This window comes from Tasmannia lanceolata, unplaced genomic scaffold (genome assembly GCF_043159265.1).
Source record: "Tasmannia lanceolata isolate RefF3 unplaced genomic scaffold, GAP_Taslan_0.1 ptg000006l, whole genome shotgun sequence".
Taxonomy (NCBI): Eukaryota; Viridiplantae; Streptophyta; class Magnoliopsida; order Canellales; family Winteraceae; genus Tasmannia; species Tasmannia lanceolata.
The window spans coordinates 29,432,068-29,449,398 of record NW_027518683.1 but is presented as its reverse complement, the minus strand read 5'-3'; the positions used below and the strand labels follow the sequence as shown (position 1 = coordinate 29,449,398).

Genomic DNA, 17,331 nt, shown 5'->3' with positions numbered 1-17,331 from the left:
ACTATTGTCAGGGTTGTCTTCATCAACGAGGGTTTAAAGCATATCTTCTTTTGGTAAAGCATAAAATATGGGCCACTAAAATTAATTTTTCGAATACCTGAAGCTTCAAAAGTGCTGCGCGTTCAATCTGTACTTTTCTGAGAAATCTACTGTGACCTCATAACCTCTAAAGATTCGAATCGAAATTTCCATTTGATAAAGTTGGTGGATTAAGAAATCTCAAAAATCTAATGGCCAATTTATACATTCAGATCTGATGAAATATTTGCATATAGAACTGCGTGAAGTCCGAGAAGATAAATATATGGGAGGCAATAACCAGAGGAAAATAAATAATGACGAAGAGATAAGCATTCCATCTTACTTATCTTTTGGTCTCCAGGTATATTTTAGCACATTTGGGGAAATTTTCCACTAAAATAACTTTCTTCCGCTTCATCTTTTCTTGCGTAGATCAATTTAAAAAGCACATTTAATTCATGGTTCTAAAATTAAGCTGGTTCTTCTTTTAAATGATTGTGATTATTTGCCAAATCTTGAGTAAAAAAACAAGGGGTTGAAAAGGACACCAACACAATGCCAAGCAATCTCTCCGTTGTATGGATCTGTAAGTGTCATAAGCTGTAATCGTGGTTTTAAAATTCCACCTAAATCTGAAATTTTGGGTTTCCGTGTTGACTGAAACCGAAAACGGTAATAGCAAGGTTGCTTATTTCGGCCGAAATTTTGAAATTTAGTACGAAATTTAAGGGATTTCACCCAAAATCTCAATTTTTGATAATTATTTAATATTTTGCTGAAAGAAATTTCGGTAATTTCGGGCGAAATTCTGAGTGAGATAAAATAGTTGTTTATTTGATTTTGTCGGAGTTCATCCGAAATTTCAAAATTTTGGTTCCAGGACAAAAATGCATTCCGAAACTGAAATTTGAAACTATGGCTGTAATAGGGAATTTCTCTTTATTATCTTACAGTAATAAAGAGAAGTAAGTTTTTCCTGCAAGATATACCCGATGGGGAAACAAGACGAGTTTTATTATTATTATTATTATTTTCTTACAAGATTAGATATGAAAACTTGGACACAATCCGAGAAATTATATGGTGCCCAACCGTGAAGTAGCTTCAAGGAGGTACTTCAAAAATCAAAAGTACCACCCTTGATATTTGATCCAACAGCAGCCTCTTAAAATGTGGGCTGTTGTTGGATCAAATATCAAGGGGGTAGCTTTTGGACGCTACTTAACGGTCGGCCATCATATCAAAACTCGTAAAAAGACTCCGTGATGTGCGTTATAAATGGACTTGAACAGAGAAAGTTTATTTTGTTAAAACTAGAGAAAGACAAGGGAGGGAAGAAAAAAGCAAAGTATACAATATAGAGAAAAGGAAACGAAAAAGCTTTGTTTTTCTTTTGTCAGATGGTGGGTAGTAAAGAGCGTTTTCTGCTCCTACGGACAAAAAGCAACACTTCACGTGGTGTGTTATGTGAGAAATTCCCATCCTTATACGGCTTTCCTTCTTCTGCCTCTTACTTGTGAACCTCAAAAACCACTCCATATCTATTGTTCTCTCAAGATTCTCTTGATTTCTTTGGTAAGTCTCCCTAAACATCTATGAGAACTTGCATTTTTGTTTTGTTTCTCTTTTAATTCCTTTTCTGCTACTTTTTTTATTTTCTTTTTGGGTTGTGAGGTTGGTGTTTTGGTAGGAATGGAATTGATGTCTTCCAGTTCACGTGATAGTTCTTTTTCTAATTTTTCTTACCTACACGACTCTACTGGGTTTTTCTTGATTTTTCTTACATGCTCTTTTTTCCTGATTTTTAATAGTAAATAAAGAAAATGCCTCTTTGCTTAAATGGTTTTATATTTTCTCCATTTCCCTTGAGCCCATTTCTTTATCTTTACCCATGTTTTTAAACAAGGATGCAGTCACATTCAGTAATATCGCAACAAAGATGGTGAAAGGGGCCTGTTTCTTATAATATATTTAACCATTTTGTCCTGAGTTTTCTGCTTGCATTTTATTTTGAATGCAGATCCTGGAGGAATAAGAAGGTATGTAATAATGTAAAAATGCCTTTTTTTTCTCATTTCCAGTGGAGTTCAAATTGGGCTCTTTTCAATGCTTTCAGATCACCATTAATTGCCTGCTATTGGTGTGACATTGGTGTGCCCCAGTACATTTTGTTGTTTTGTTTGAAGAAATTCAATGCCTTTATGTGATTGTATTTTTACCTCATTTTACCCTATCCACAATGGTTCTACTTTATTTTTTCACCTTTATCATGGAAATTTTTTTTGAGAACTGGGTGTCAAATTTATGGTCTATCTGGGTAACTTTGGAAAATTTTGAGAACCTCTCACATGCTTTTGCTTCCTAACAATTTTCCTTCTTTACTCATTGTTGTACACAGAAAGCAAGCTATATTTAGTATAAGAGCAATAGAAATGGTGAAAAGGAGACTATGTACGAATTTTTCTAGAAATATAAGTTTAACACAGCTATAGCTATGGGTGAAGATATGGAGATCAATGTGATAACATTAGTTTGAAATTGTGTCTCTCTCATGCCCCTTTTTAGTTTATCATAAATCTCTGTTTGTGCTTTCCCCGCCCCCTCTTTTTTGTGAGTATGAATCGTTTTACAAATCTCTGATATTTCTGGTGCAGATCTCTGAATGGCTGCAGCTTGAAACAAAAATTTATCCTCAAGATTGAGCACTTGCTAAAGCATGGATCCCGAGCGTGGAATTTGCTGGAGTTCTTCAAAGGTTTGTCCTTTCACTTCTGTAACTGTAAGGCCAGGATCTGTAGTTTTGAAGAGATTATAAGATAGATTTAGGTGTTTTTATTTTGCCAATGTCACCGAATTAGTTTTTATTTTGCCAATGATAACTGATGGTGAGCCCCCAAACCAATTATTTCACTCCAATAATTGGTTTGAGGGCTCACCATCGGTTGTTATAATCTCAAACAAACAGGGCCTTATTTTTCCTTCTAATCTTTTGAATCATTCTTTAGTTTATCAAATATGAAGAACATGGATGCAAGTGTGATTGTAGTTTTGGGTTGTTATTTTGCATTTTTTAACTGTTAGATCCCTGATTATTTGAATGTGGAACTGGGTTTCAGAAGAACTCTTGGAGGAACACTTTGCTCCTAGCATATCAGAGCCTTGGTGTTGTGTATGGAGACTTGAGCATATCACCTTTGTACGTTTACAAGAGCACATTTGCAGAGGACATTAAACATTCTGAGACAAATGAAGAGATTTTTGGCGTGCTTTCGTTTGTCTTCTGGACTTTAACTCTACTACCTCTGTTCAAGTATGTCTTCATAGTCCTAAGAGCTGATGACAATGGAGAGGGTAAGCATGAGAATAGTTTTAATAATTTTGAAATAGTGGAATTTGCTCATTTCAACTCTTTTTGTACATGATTTTGCAGGTGGAACTTTTGCTCTGTATTCTTTAATATGTAGGCACGCAAAAGTTAGCCTTCTGCCTAACAGGCAAGTTGCAGATGAAGAACTTTCTACATATAAGTTGGAGTGTCCTCCTGAGGCAAAGAACAGTTCAAGCGTGAAAAATTTGCTTGAGAAACACAAGAAATTGCACACTGCTTTGCTAATTGTGGTTCTGCTTGGTACTTGTATGGTGATTGGAGATGGTGTCCTTACTCCAGCTATTTCTGGTACTGTTCAGCTCTGTTCACACATCATTCTTCATTACAGTTTCATTCAGATTTTATTGACCCTCAGATTATGTGTTTCCTTTTCAAGTTTTCTCGGCAGTGTCAGGCCTTGAGTTATCCATGTCCAAAGCACACCATGAATGTAAGCTTCTGGTTCTTGATCTTGGATACCATCTGTAAGCTTCTTGGCTCTTGATCTTGATTAGCATCTTGGATTCTTTTTTCTTTTTTTTGGGTAACTTTCAATTGACTACAAGTATTTAGTAGTTCTCAATATCCTATTGCGCTAGTACTAAAATAAAGGTGAAGGCCCCGTAGTTTCATACCGTCATCCAAGTTTGATGTATAATGTTTTTCCTTTCTTGCAGTGTATTACTATCAAAATTGGAAAATATCAAGTGGGTTTCTAGATTATACAAACCACGCTATTCTGCTGAACTTTTGGAACTGAATTTCTTTACATTTTGGGGACCATCACATTATAAATGTGATGCTCTAACTTCTGATCTAGACAGGTTTATATAACAGAAATAGTGCGTGAATAAGAATTTTGCAAAGTATTGGGATCTAAAATCCTTCTCCTAACAATGGTGGATGTCAAAGGAAAACATCAAGTTAGTTATAGAACTAGTTTCCTTTGAACGGAAGTGTACCATGGGCTTGAAGAAATTGTGCCTCCTTCGCACTCATGCTTGTTGTGCATCATTTTGTCACCGTTCTATGCCAATGCCAATTGTCTATAAGGAGAAAATGCTATAGAGACATCATTGGTTTCAAAGTTTGGGTTATGATTATGTTTTACCAGTTGAACAACAAAAGTTTCTTTTCTGCAAAGTATATGAACAGCAATAGTTACTAGTGGGAAATTTTTTCTGTTAATACAAAGAAACCTACTTGAGTTAAAAACCACTGAATTCCAGAACGGTTAAAAAATGATCTGGTTTGTTTGATATGTGTGTATAGTTTTTTATTCTAATTTACTCAGTAAATTCCTTAAATTTAATCTACCGACTTGCTATACTTACACCACTACAAGTTTACCTATTTCATAGGTAGGCTAATTGGAAGCTAACAATTGTGTTTTCCCTACTTTTAATGCTTTGCAAACATGATATCTAAGCTTCCAATTCTAAAAGTAAAAGTTTGACTATGCATATGGTAACAATTTGCATACATATTTGTGTGATCCGGACCATAGATTTGGTGAGCCATAACTAGGAGACACATGTTTCTGGTCCCATGTGAGGTCCCATGTGAATGAGCTTGCTATATTCCTATCAGCAAGACCAATGCCTATCGGTTTTTATGTTTAATATTCAACCGTTGAATATAACTTTTAAATGTAAATTGAGCTTACAATAATTAACTGTACTTAATCAACTGGCATGGCTAACATGGATCAAAAACCTAAAAGTTGGTATAAACTAAAGCCAGGACAACAAATTATTCTATACATAATCATGTCATATTAACTAACTAGTGTGAATCAAATTTATCAAAACAAATTGTCCGAAAACAAATAAAGAAAGTTCATAAACCGGACCATTAAAAAAAAGAAAGTTCATAAATCAGATCTGAACTAACCGTCAAGGAAAAATATTAAGTTGTCTAAAAAGGAGAGATTTTGCAGTGAGTACTTAACAAAACTGTTGTTGGAAGCTAATCAGACGGTTCAATTAGTAAAACTGGACGGTAGATATGGAAAGTGCAGGCCCTGTAAATTGGATGAAAGGGTTATTACTTGGCCAAGTTGTCCTACATTGTTCTAAATTGATGCTTTTCCAAGATATATTTTTTTAAAGTGTAAAAGATTAAATAACGGCATCTCCAACGGCTTAAGCTTTTGGAGTAATTGTTAGTTTCACATGGTATCAAAGCAAAGGTCTGGGGTTCAGAACTCCTTTATATTAAAAATCCACATGTCCAGCCCAAAAGAGGGGTCACATGTGCCACGTGTAGGCCGACCCGAAAAGAGGGGCCACACTTTAGGAGGAGTGTTAAAGTATAAAAGATTAAATAATGCCATCTGCAATGGCTTAAGCTTTTGGAGTAATTGGTAGTTCCACAATAATAATCTCAATTTACGTTTTATTATAAATGAATTTTTTTTAACAAACCAAACTACGCAAACAGGATTATCGAACCAAACCATATCAAGTGAATGCCTAATAATACCCTGCATCTCAGACTTATAACCAAGTAGCAGACCATGAATAAGGATCCCGTACCCACATCTGATGTACTATTGAACTCGGTAACTATAGTTTGTTCTTTTTGGTCCAGTGTATTCAAGATGAAGTTTCATATACTTTATCATGGCTTTCAACCTTTAAATAATTTTCCTCACTTGTCTTGTTTTAAGTTTCATAGGTTCTCAAATTTTTTGTTCCTGAAATTTTCTATACAGAAATCCTACATGAATTTTTTTCAACATTTATAAGTTTCCATTTTGTTGTACGGTTGAATTGCTGCAAACATAGCAGTGAAATTCTGACAAATGTGTGCTTGATTAACATCTAAAGGACTGTTTTCAAGATTTGTTGCGTTATTTTAACTCACTATCTAATTTTAGAATCCGTACCATTGAACTCCTGATTCATTACTTAGTGTATCATATCTGTCCCTGTTCACAGTGTTTCTTCCAAGAATTAGGATATCTATTTCCTTTTCTTTAGGAAATCTATCTCATATTCTATAGGAGATAAGTATATGGTTTTCTAAATTTCAGTTCTTTATTCAATAATGGTACATATGCTCAATCTATTTGTGCTTGTAGAAATATTTTACATTTTGCGTTGTGTCTTGATTCTTGGATCTATCTTGGATCTTGATTTAGATCCATCACTAGAATGTTACATTGAATTTTATCTGTCTCCTTTAAAACTCAAGATTTACTATAAGTGTAGGATATCTGGTTTAAGGATTCAATAATTTCAGTTTGAGATATTAAAAAGATTGGAGCTTAGGGCTACCCAAGAGGCTGAGGCGTTTAAGGCTATAGAACTAGAACCACATTTATACATGTAGTTACTATGTATTTATTTTATGATTATGTGAGCATGAATTTTGTTGTGTTTCTCTCGCAAATAACAGAATGGATATTTTAAACATTTTTTTGGGACTGAGTACACAAATCCATCCAAGCTTATCATTTCCGGTAACAATGATCGAAACCATCATCTGGATTTTATTCAGAATGCGCCATTACAGGGAATTCATGATTCATTACTAAATTCTTCATCTATCCAGTAGCAAGTCGAAGTACATAATGATTGTATATACGAATTCTATCCTTAAGTGTATCCATTATGATCTGATTGATGCAATCACTATTTGCAGATGCCGTGGTTCCAATCACTTGCCTCATTTTAGTTTGCTTGTTTACCCTACAACACTATGGCACACACCGGGTTGGGTTCTTTTTTGCACCAATTGTGTTGGTTTGGCTACTGTGCATCAGTGCTCTTGGCTTATACAATATCATTCTTTGGAACCCACATGTCTATCAAGCGCTTTCTCCATACTACATGTACAAGTTCTTGAAGAAGACAAGGAAAGGTGGCTGGATGTCTTTGGGCGGAATTCTACTATGCATAACAGGTAATATTAGATAACACAAGCAGAAATATTCACGTTTCATGTGCTAATGATTCAGACTGCATGTGATATGTTCAGTCATGCATATATATTAGTGCTCAAAGATAAAATAGGTAGCTTAACTATCAAAAATATTATCGGTCTTTTTGTAAAGTAGCGGTTTCCTTTACGATTGAAAGACAATGGCAATTACTTTGGTCTTTTCTTGAAATGAGTGGAAAAAAGTTAGAGAAACAACTGGTTTTTCCATGTTATAAAGATTGAAGGTAAGGGCATGCCTGTACCCAGGGGTGTTGAAGTTTTGGAAAGGTTTCTAGATAAAATTTGCTATAAACCAACTCTCGATAGAATATGCTCTGAACCATTTTCCTTTGCTTCACTGTTTTTTCCGTTGAAAAAACTACTTCCAATAAGTCTAAATATGTTGTATGACAATTTTTGTAGGCTCTGAGGCAATGTTTGCAGATCTGGGCCACTTCTCGTACACTGCAATTCAGGTATTCTTTCCAGAATTTGTGGTGTTTTATTTATTGATTTATGAGTTTCTTATTCTCTTCATTCTACCACAGATTGCTTTCACATTTCTAGTTTACCCGGCTTTGATCTTGGCATACATGGGTCAAGCTGCTTACTTGTCAAGGCACCATATATACACAAGTTATCAGATTGGCTTTTATGTGTCAGTTCCAGGTATTTTTCTCTCATCCAGACTAAACACATTCAGATCATAAGAATACAATTTCCTTGATGCTGAAGGTTAACAACACACTAAGCATGTAAAAACGAGTTGTTTTTAGAGGCAGAAGCATAAGGCAAGGCATTTTTCCTCTTTAGGTGTGAGGCTTAAACCTCACAAAATTCAATAAAATTAAAAATAAAGAAAAATAAAAAATTTAAATTTTTTTTTGCTTGAGACATCTTGAAAAAACATAGTTTTTCTACTTGAATAGAATTTCAATTCTATTTGGAGTAGATTTTCACAGAAATCAAAACACCTAAAAGCAAAGTTCTACTTCGAATAGGGCTTTCAATGGAAATAAAACAACTAAGACTTCCAATGGAAATTAAACATGTACGACTTCCAATGGAAATAAAACACCTTGGAGTGCGCTTGTAACTCAGCATCTCGTTGGAATGGCTCTCATCTGTATCCAATAGTCCACTAGAGAAGTGGACCCCACAAACATCCAACTTGAAGTCATGAATAGTCCTCTTTCTTGGATCATGTCTTGGTTCTTGGGTCTTCAATACTTACAGGAGGATATAATACATCACTCTTCCAATGTTTAATGCCATAGCTAAAATCACTGATTTATGCCACCCATCAAGACTGCAAATAGGAGTGGTCATGCAAATGAATAACCCCAGGGTCAGTTGAACAGAAAAGACTTTATGGATGCCCATCCATAGATCATAGTAAAGACACCTCATTCTTCACTTCAAAGTACAATACTATTGTATACTTTCCCAACTCCAAAGAACCTTACATGTTTGATTGACACAACAGCACTTTCTTGCAAATTCAATGGTGTTATCTAATACAGTGTTCCTCATTTTAATATGCCAAATTTAACTTAATACTGAGTACCCTTTAGCCCTTTTGCTGAGAGTAGATAAATTTGTCATCATAGTAGTGGTTGCATCTAAATAAGTATCCTCAACTCACAATAGCTTGCCAATTGATTCCCTCACAGTAGTTTGCAATTTGTGGGAGGCTGGTACCAATGTGGTAACTACTGTACCATTTTACTTTGCCAAACTTGATACTGAGTACCCTTTAGCTCTTTTGCTGAGAGTAGATAAATTTGTCATCATAGTAGTGGTTGCATCTAAATAAGTATCCTCAACTCACAATAGCCTGCTAATTGATTCCCTCACAGTAGTTTGCAAATTGTGGGAGGCTGGTACCAATGTGGTAACTACTGTACCATTGCTCTTGAACTCAAAATGGACTTGATGATGGCCCAAGTCCAAATTGAATCAAATATCTTGTTTTACTAGTTCAAAATACAAAATTTAAGTCTATAGTATAATTTCTCAAGTCCTACACAAACTCTAATTTCTTTTTCTGCAATGCTTGATTGCTGCTATCCAGTGAAAAGTAAAGATGAAAGAGTCACCCTTTACCCCTAGTATAAATGGTGATGTTCATGCTTCTCTTCAATATTTTAATGTCTTTTTTCTGATGTTCTGAACCATTTTTTTCAGAGAGTGTGAGGTGGGCAGTGCTTGTAATAGCCATCCTTGCTTCTGTAGTGGGAAGCCAAGCAATCATTAGTGGGACATTCTCAATCATCAATCAGAGCCAGTCGCTTGGTTGCTTCCCAAGGGTCAAGGTTATTCACACTTCTGACAAAATACATGGCCAAATCTATATCCCTGAGATCAATTGGATGCTCATGATCCTCTGCATTGCCGTTGCCGTTGGATTCAGAAACACAAAACACATGGGAAATGCATCAGGTACACTTGGTTCATTTTCTTATCTTCAAAAGTTCAGTATATAATCCTTTGACTTTAAAAAAGGTCTAGTTCCTGATTATCTTGACTTTGATAATGATAATCAATCTTTGGTAGTTTGCCTTCCCTCATATTTTAGGAATGAATTGATTGTGTATGCAGTTTTGAAACTCATACCATCTTGACCATACAGTTTCAATTGTAATGACCACCACTGGATTTTCGAAGTATGCTGCTATTAAAAACCCATAGATCTTGAGAGCACAGTTATCAGTTGTAGTCACCACTAGCAAATTTTCAGTATAAGCAGTTTGAAAACCCATAGATTCATGGAACTTTGCCGGTTTAGTGACTAACCGCAAAGCATCATGACTCCAATATACCATTTTAATCATTGTGATACCATACCATGCATGAATCAAACCCTTGTTATTATTTCTTGTAGATAATTTTTCATAGTAAAATATTTCTGTTTCAAAGGTTTCGTAGAGGAAAGCATTATAGTTATAGCTTATTTAGAGGAATATCATCATAAATTGAAGGTACTTTGAATAAAACTTGAACTGCAGTGGTTCATGTTACTTTTTAGGGAAAATTGTTAAAAAAACGCAAACATTTGCTCAAATTGTGAATCAAGGGTAGAGTCTTAAAAGTTGTAAAAGAGGGGTTGTCAGTTATGTCAGAGCATGAAAGAGGACTAAAATACCCTTCCTCCCTTTTGACCACTCGCTCTCCATTCTCACCCTTTTTTTACCTTTTGACCATCGTTTTTGGGTTTTCTCCCTTCCATTCTCTCACCCATAAATATGCAGCCAAATGTATATTTTTTCAACTTCTCACAGCACTTCACCCAATCTAAAGGCCAAATCCAAATGGGTCCTACCTATAGTGATTGAATCTCAAGAGGACTTTATCACTTTCCCTGCTGACCGAACCCTTCTTTGAAGGGAATTTGTTTTTTCTCCAAAACAAAGGTGGGGCCCCACTTAGAAATAAAATTCAAGACTCAGTGATGATCCAAACTGTCCAATTCATGGGCCACAATGAAATTCGATGTGCCCCCCTGCATCATTTCAGTGGGATGATGCAAATCGTCCAACTAACAAGCCACAATATCGTTCCTCTAGGCTGATCCGAGCTGTCCATTTAATGGGCCATGGCGTGATTTCGTTGCACCTCCAAAAATCGATTCCCTGGGATGATCCAAATCGTCCAAATGATAGGCTGAAATGTAAATTGGTCGTGGCCCCAATCATTTTCATGGGATGATCTTATTTTTCCAATTGGTGGGCCACAACGCAAATTGGCCGCACCCCGCAAACATTTCTATAGGATGATTTGAACTGTCCATTTGTATATGGTTGTCGCTGTGGTAGAATGTTTATATAGGTCAGTGCCATTGATTACAGTCCCTCACAGATCGGATGGTTTGAGTAATAAGTTATGTTCGGGCCCAACAAACAGGGGTGTAAAAGATAGTGGGGAGCCACATTGTTAGAAGATCCAAATGTTATATAGAAGTTGGGCCCCAATAATTATCTTCAAAGGATGATCCTAACCCTCCTCTGATAGAAGTTGGGCCCCAATAATTCCATGATTGGAATCCAGATTTCAACCACCCTACTAGACTCCAATAGGAAGTCTGAAGGTACCGTCGGACTTTCGAGTCGGACATCCGAGGTAACCTTCGGACTTCAGATTGGAATCCTGATTTCAATCACTCTACTAGACTCCAATAGGAAGTCCGAAGGTACCTTTGGACTTTCGAGTCAGACTTCCAATGGTACCTTTGGACTTCCGATTGGAATGCAGTTTTCATGCAACCTACTGGTCTCCAATCGGAAGTCCGAAGGTGCCTTCGGACTCCCGAAATACTATTAATGCACTTATGATCACTTTTGGAACCATTGAAATACTATTATAATGTATAAACCCCTATTTACACTCTTGGAACCATACTTTACACTCTTGGAACCACTATTTAATGAATCGAAACCACTAAATTGTGGTTCCGAAGTCTACATAATGGTTCTGATTGTATACATACTCATTATGAGTACCTAAGCCACTATTAATACACTCATGATCACTTTTACAATGTATGAACCCCTATTTACACTCTTGGAATCACTATTTAACGAAACCACTAAATTGTGGTTCCGTGGTCTACATAATAGTTCTGATTCTATACATACTGATTATGAGTGCCTAAGCCACTATTAATACACTCATGATCACTTTTACAATGTATGAACCCCTATTTACACTCTTGGAACCGCTATTTAACCAATCGAAACCACTAAATTGTGGTTCCGAGGTCTACATAATGGTTCCGATTGTATACATACACCAATTATACTCTTACAACCAATGCAATACTATTACAATGTATCAACCACTACTTGCACTCTTGGAACCATAATTTACACTCTTGGAACCACTATTTAACCAATCGAAACCACTAAATTGTGGTTCTGAGGCCAACATAATGATTCCAAGTGTATTCATACACCAGTTATACACTTACAATCAATGCAATACTATTACAATGTATCAACCACTACTTGCACTCTTGGGACCATAATTTACACTCTTTGAACCACTATTTAACCAATTGAAACCACAAAATTGTGGTTCCGATGCCTACATAATGATTCCAAGTGTATACATACACCAATTATACACTCTTACAACCAATGCAATACTATTACAATGTATCAACCACTACTTGTACACTTGGAACCATAATTTACTCTCTTAGAATCACTATTTAATCAATCAAAACCACTAAATTGTGGTTCTGAGGCCTTCATAATGGTTCCAAGTGTATACATACACCAATTATACACTATTACAACCAATTCTAATGTTCAATCACTACTTGCATACTTGGAACCATAATTTACACTCTTGGAACCACTATTTAACCAATCGAAACCACTAAATTGTGGTTTCGAGGCCTACATAATGGTTTCAAGTGTATACATACACCAATAATACACTCTTACAACCAATGCAATACTATTACAATGTATCAACCACTACTTGCACTCTTGGAACCACTATTTAACCAATCAAGACCATTAAATTGTGGTTCCGAGGCCTACATAATGGTTCCAAGTGTATAAATATAAGTTCTCACTGTTTACATAGTGCCTCATATTAATTAGATATGGTCATGAGTGTATGTAGACACTCAGGACAACTTTGTCTACTTTAGGAACCACTATTTATTGGTTTGGAAGTGGTTCCGGGGTATAAAAAGTGATTCCTAGGTTTAAAAATTGGTTCAAACATGTAAGCAAATGTGATTGTATAATAGGAATTCCATTCGGGCTTCCCTCTCTTCAGAGAGAGAGAGAGAGAGAGAGAGAGAGAGAGAGAGAGGGAGAGAGAGAGAGAGAGACAGACAGAGAGGTGAAGTGGTAACCAAACAAAGAGGCCACTATAATGAGGATGAAAATAAACCAAAGCATAAAAACAGGAAAACATGAAAAGAAGATGTAAAACCTAAGCAAGTGGAGGAGAATGGACCTACCGGAGCATATGTTTATCACCCAAATATAAATTTGTGAATAGCAATGGAGCTTCTAACGTATGGCTATGGCAATGGCAATGGTGTTTCTCACGTTTGGAAAGCTTGGAGAAGAAGAAGGTAAAAGGTGACATGGGTAGGTGAAAAGTACATGAGGATTTGAGCCAAAAAGGTGGAGAGAAAAGCAAGGGGGGTATTCTTGTCCTAAAAGCAATATTTCCGTACTTGACAGCCCCTCTTTTACAATTTTTAAGACTCTACCCTTGATTGACAATTTCACCAAATGTTTGCCTTTTTTTTTTAACAAATTTTCCTACTTTTTACATGTGCAATCAAACAATTAAAACATAACAAATTTTGGAATGCTTTTCATGTCCAGACATTTCTTTAAAATTTCTGCAATCCAAAGTCCTAGCATGGCCTGCAGTTAACCTATAAGTATATAACCTCACTTACGATGAATCAGTCATCTTTCCAGACAGATTAGAGATGCATTCACCTATACTTAGAAAATATCCTGTATACTGATAATGAGTTTAGTGGAACAATACCTAATTTACTTTATCCTTCGTTAATTTAGTCCATAAAAGGTTGCAATTTCATAAAAAACAAATTGAGGTTGGAAGTAAACGAGAGCCCAAGTTTCCATTGCCTCAAGACTCAGTGGAGTACTCCATTTGAGTATTTATATTATTTAAGCTTATGCTATGAGCTGGTTTTGCCTATTTCGTGGTTCTTTTGAAAACAAAGAAAAAAAGAAGAAACTGAATATCCCCTCTATTTCGATCCAATTGTTAATTGAATCTGAGCTCCTCAGCAAGTGTATTTCTATTCCTGTGTTGTCTTTGACGAATTGGTTTGTATTTATTGCAGGCTTAGCAGTGATGACAGTAATGCTTGTAACCACCTGCCTCACTTCATTAGTCATCATTCTCTGTTGGCACAAGTCTCCTCTCATAGCCCTCGCCTTCTTCCTCTTCTTCGGCTCCGTTGAAGTCCTCTACTTCTCAGCTTCCCTCACTAAGTTCCTTGAGGGAGCCTGGCTCCCAATCCTCCTAGCCCTTGTCCTCATGACTGTTATGTTTGTTTGGCACTACGGCACCATAAAAAAATACGAGTTCGACCTCCACAACAAGGTCTCCTTAGACTGGCTCCTGGCCCTCGGCCCCAGCCTTGGCATCACCCGTGTCCCCGGCATTGGCCTCGTCTACACCGATCTCATCTCTGGCATACCTGCAAACTTCTCCCGTTTTGTCACCAACCTCCCTGCATTCCACCGAGTTCTTATCTTTGTATGTGTGAAGTCCGTTACTGTCCCCTATGTTCCCCCTGCTGAAAGGTACCTGATGGGCCGTGTGGGCCCTCCGGCTTATCGGTCCTACCGATGCATTGTCCGGTATGGCTATAGGGATGTTCACCAGGACATTGATTCATTCGAGTCCGAACTCGTAGCCAGGCTGGCTGACTTCATTCGATATGATGGATCTCGCTACGAAGAAAAGAGTAAGTTCATCATGGGAGTATCTGTGAAACAACCAATTACTCTAAAAGCTTAAGCTACTAGAGATGGTGTTATTTAATCATTTATACTTCAACACTTCACCTCACGTGTGGCCCCTCTTTTTTTGGGTTGACCCTACACCTGGCACATGTGGCTCCTCTTTTTTTTGGGTTGACCCTACACGTGGCACATGTGGCCCTTCTTTCTGGTTGGTCTTACATGTGAATTTTTAATATCACGGAGTTGTTGGGTTTTGAACCCAGGACCTGCCGTGAGGCAATTGCTCTAATACCATGTGAACAACCAATTACTCGAAAAGCTTATGTTATTATTTAATCGTTTATACTTCAACAGGATCCCATTCTGGCGAGTCCACAGACGAGGGGGGACTTGCAGTGATTGGGACAACATCATTCTCAGGCCCCCCAGCTTATGACATTGAGGAGAGTGTGCAGCCAGAGAGCGTGTCAATAGGGTTCCAAACAGTGGAGAGTGTGGGGGAAATGATGGAGATGGAACCAATTGGTCTTAAAAGAAGGGTGAGGTTCATGCTGGATGAGAGATTTGAAATGGATGATCATGTAAGAGAAGAGCTGGAGGAGCTCATTGCTGCTCAAAATGCGGGGACTGCTTTCATCCTAGGGCATTCACATGTGAAGGCGAAGCAAGGTTCCTCGCTCTTGAAGCGGTTAGTGATTGATTTTGGGTATAATTTCTTGAGAAGGAACTGTCGAGGGCCTGATGTAGCGCTGAAGGTGCCGCCTGTTTCGCTCCTGGAAGTCGGCATGGTATACATTGTGTGACCCATGATTGATCATGAATTATTGTTTACTTAACAACGCATGTGTGGAGGCTATTTGTAAATTGTATGTATGGATTTTAGCAGTTGTAAGCCCACTCATGATGTGCGGCACACAGTGCAGACGATATTCTAAAGATGTGTTACCGCGCAATTTGTGATGTACACAAAAGTTTGGAATCTCAGAGACATTGTTAGAAGTCTTATCTTTTAGTCTCAATCTTCCAATTGTAGAAAGGGAAGACAATCATATATATATATATATATATATATATATATATATATATATATATATATAATTTTATTTCATAACCGTGGCAAACATTACAGAGGGACGAGATGTGCCCAGGAAAAGAAAATACAGCTACTGAATACCAGTTTGTAAAAACCGGTGAGTGCCACCAAGCCCAGCATTAGAGATCCTACATGGTTTGCATTGTTGTGATGATAGTCTGATGTAGATCAACAGCCGCCTTTGCCAGGCCATCTGCGAGGATATTTGCGGATCTCTGCATGTGATTCAACTGGGGATGTAGTATTTGAACTAAGTCCCATATCTCTTTGAGTGTATTATGCCTGCAGCACTTGCTAGAAGCTCAAGCTATGGTATTTGGGGAATCAGCTTCCACAATCAGAGGGCCTAAATTGTGTCTCGCATACCACCGCAAACCAAATAATAAGGCAGATTCTTCAGCTTCATTGGCGTTGCACACCCCTGCAGGCCCAGAATATGACATAACAATCTGACCATCCATCCAAATCCAGAGTTGCACCACCAATACCCGCCCTCCCAGGATTTCTGATGGAGCTCCCGTCGAAATTCTGCTTCATCCAGCCCTCTGGAGGTGGAGACCATATCGGATTAATTCGTGGTTGAGATTTCCTCTATGTGATCACCGATTGCCAGTGTCGGAGGATGTACCCCACGGAGTAGGGAATACCGCCCTTAGGTTTGGACCAAGAGACAATTTTAAGTTTGATATCAAGTGCAATCTGCAGCCCGTTTCTCGCCTCATCATTGAGGATTCTATGATTCCTCTCCAGCCATATGTGCCATATGACAGCGTATGGGATCAGCATCCAAATCTGCTGCCCCAGGCATCCATGGAAGGCGCCCACCCAATCGAGTATGACCTTTGATATTGAGTTTTGGAAGACCCAAGGGAAGACATATATGACTTTTAAATGGTCTGTTAAGAACCTCTTTTGATATCCTCCAAAAGATATTTGCATATAATCACATCTGCACATGGTTTTGGAATTAAATATGATTATTTGCATTTAATGATTATAATAGCTTTGACACAAATGTAGTTAATAGCTTCCAAAGAGACTTTAATGCCTCATTAGCAAATAAGCGTAATTGTTGGGATCTTTTCTCCTTGGAGGAAACCTGTGTTTAAACTTCTTCAACTACCTATTTCAAATTTCAGATTCTATTCCGTAAGAAATAACTGTGTCCCAATTCCAACGAATTATTAACCAGTTGTTTCAAGAATGGGTGTAAACACTATTACCATTTACAGAGAGCAACATGAAGTATTACCCAGCAGGCTTCACTTTTGATTGTTTTTATCCATCCATCTAATATTCCCTATGTTGGATCTTGAATGGCCCAGAATTCTCGACAACCAAATGTTCCGAACATGAAGTTATATCTACTTCAAATTGTTGATCATGGGCTGTCAAAAATAAGTATATGCAAAGGTCGACAATCAGCTGCCTAAAATAGATAGAGTATG

The 17,331-nt window shown here is 37.3% G+C and overlaps 1 protein-coding gene across 6 annotated transcripts; it reads left to right on the top strand.

Moving 5' to 3' along the window:
• Positions 1-1,350: 1,350 nt before the first annotated feature.
• On the top strand, positions 1,351-15,809 carry KT2 (potassium transporter 2). 6 transcript variants are annotated; one of them, XM_077383030.1, is made up of 11 exons: positions 1,351-1,596; positions 2,676-2,776; positions 3,138-3,372; positions 3,452-3,697; positions 3,786-3,839; positions 7,037-7,297; positions 7,739-7,791; positions 7,864-7,984; positions 9,503-9,757; positions 14,163-14,792; positions 15,145-15,809. In XM_077383030.1, exons 2-11 carry the CDS (start codon positions 2,738-2,740, stop codon positions 15,591-15,593), a joined length of 2,343 nt encoding a protein of 780 aa, XP_077239145.1. In that variant the 5' UTR covers positions 1,351-1,596; positions 2,676-2,737; the 3' UTR covers positions 15,594-15,809. The 6 variants fall into 6 exon arrangements, with proteins under 6 accessions (XP_077239145.1, XP_077239146.1, XP_077239147.1 ...); XM_077383031.1 differs by lacking the exon at positions 1,351-1,596 and adding an exon at positions 1,702-2,060; XM_077383032.1 differs by lacking the exon at positions 1,351-1,596 and adding an exon at positions 2,427-2,539.
• Positions 15,810-17,331: the final 1,522 nt, after the last annotated feature.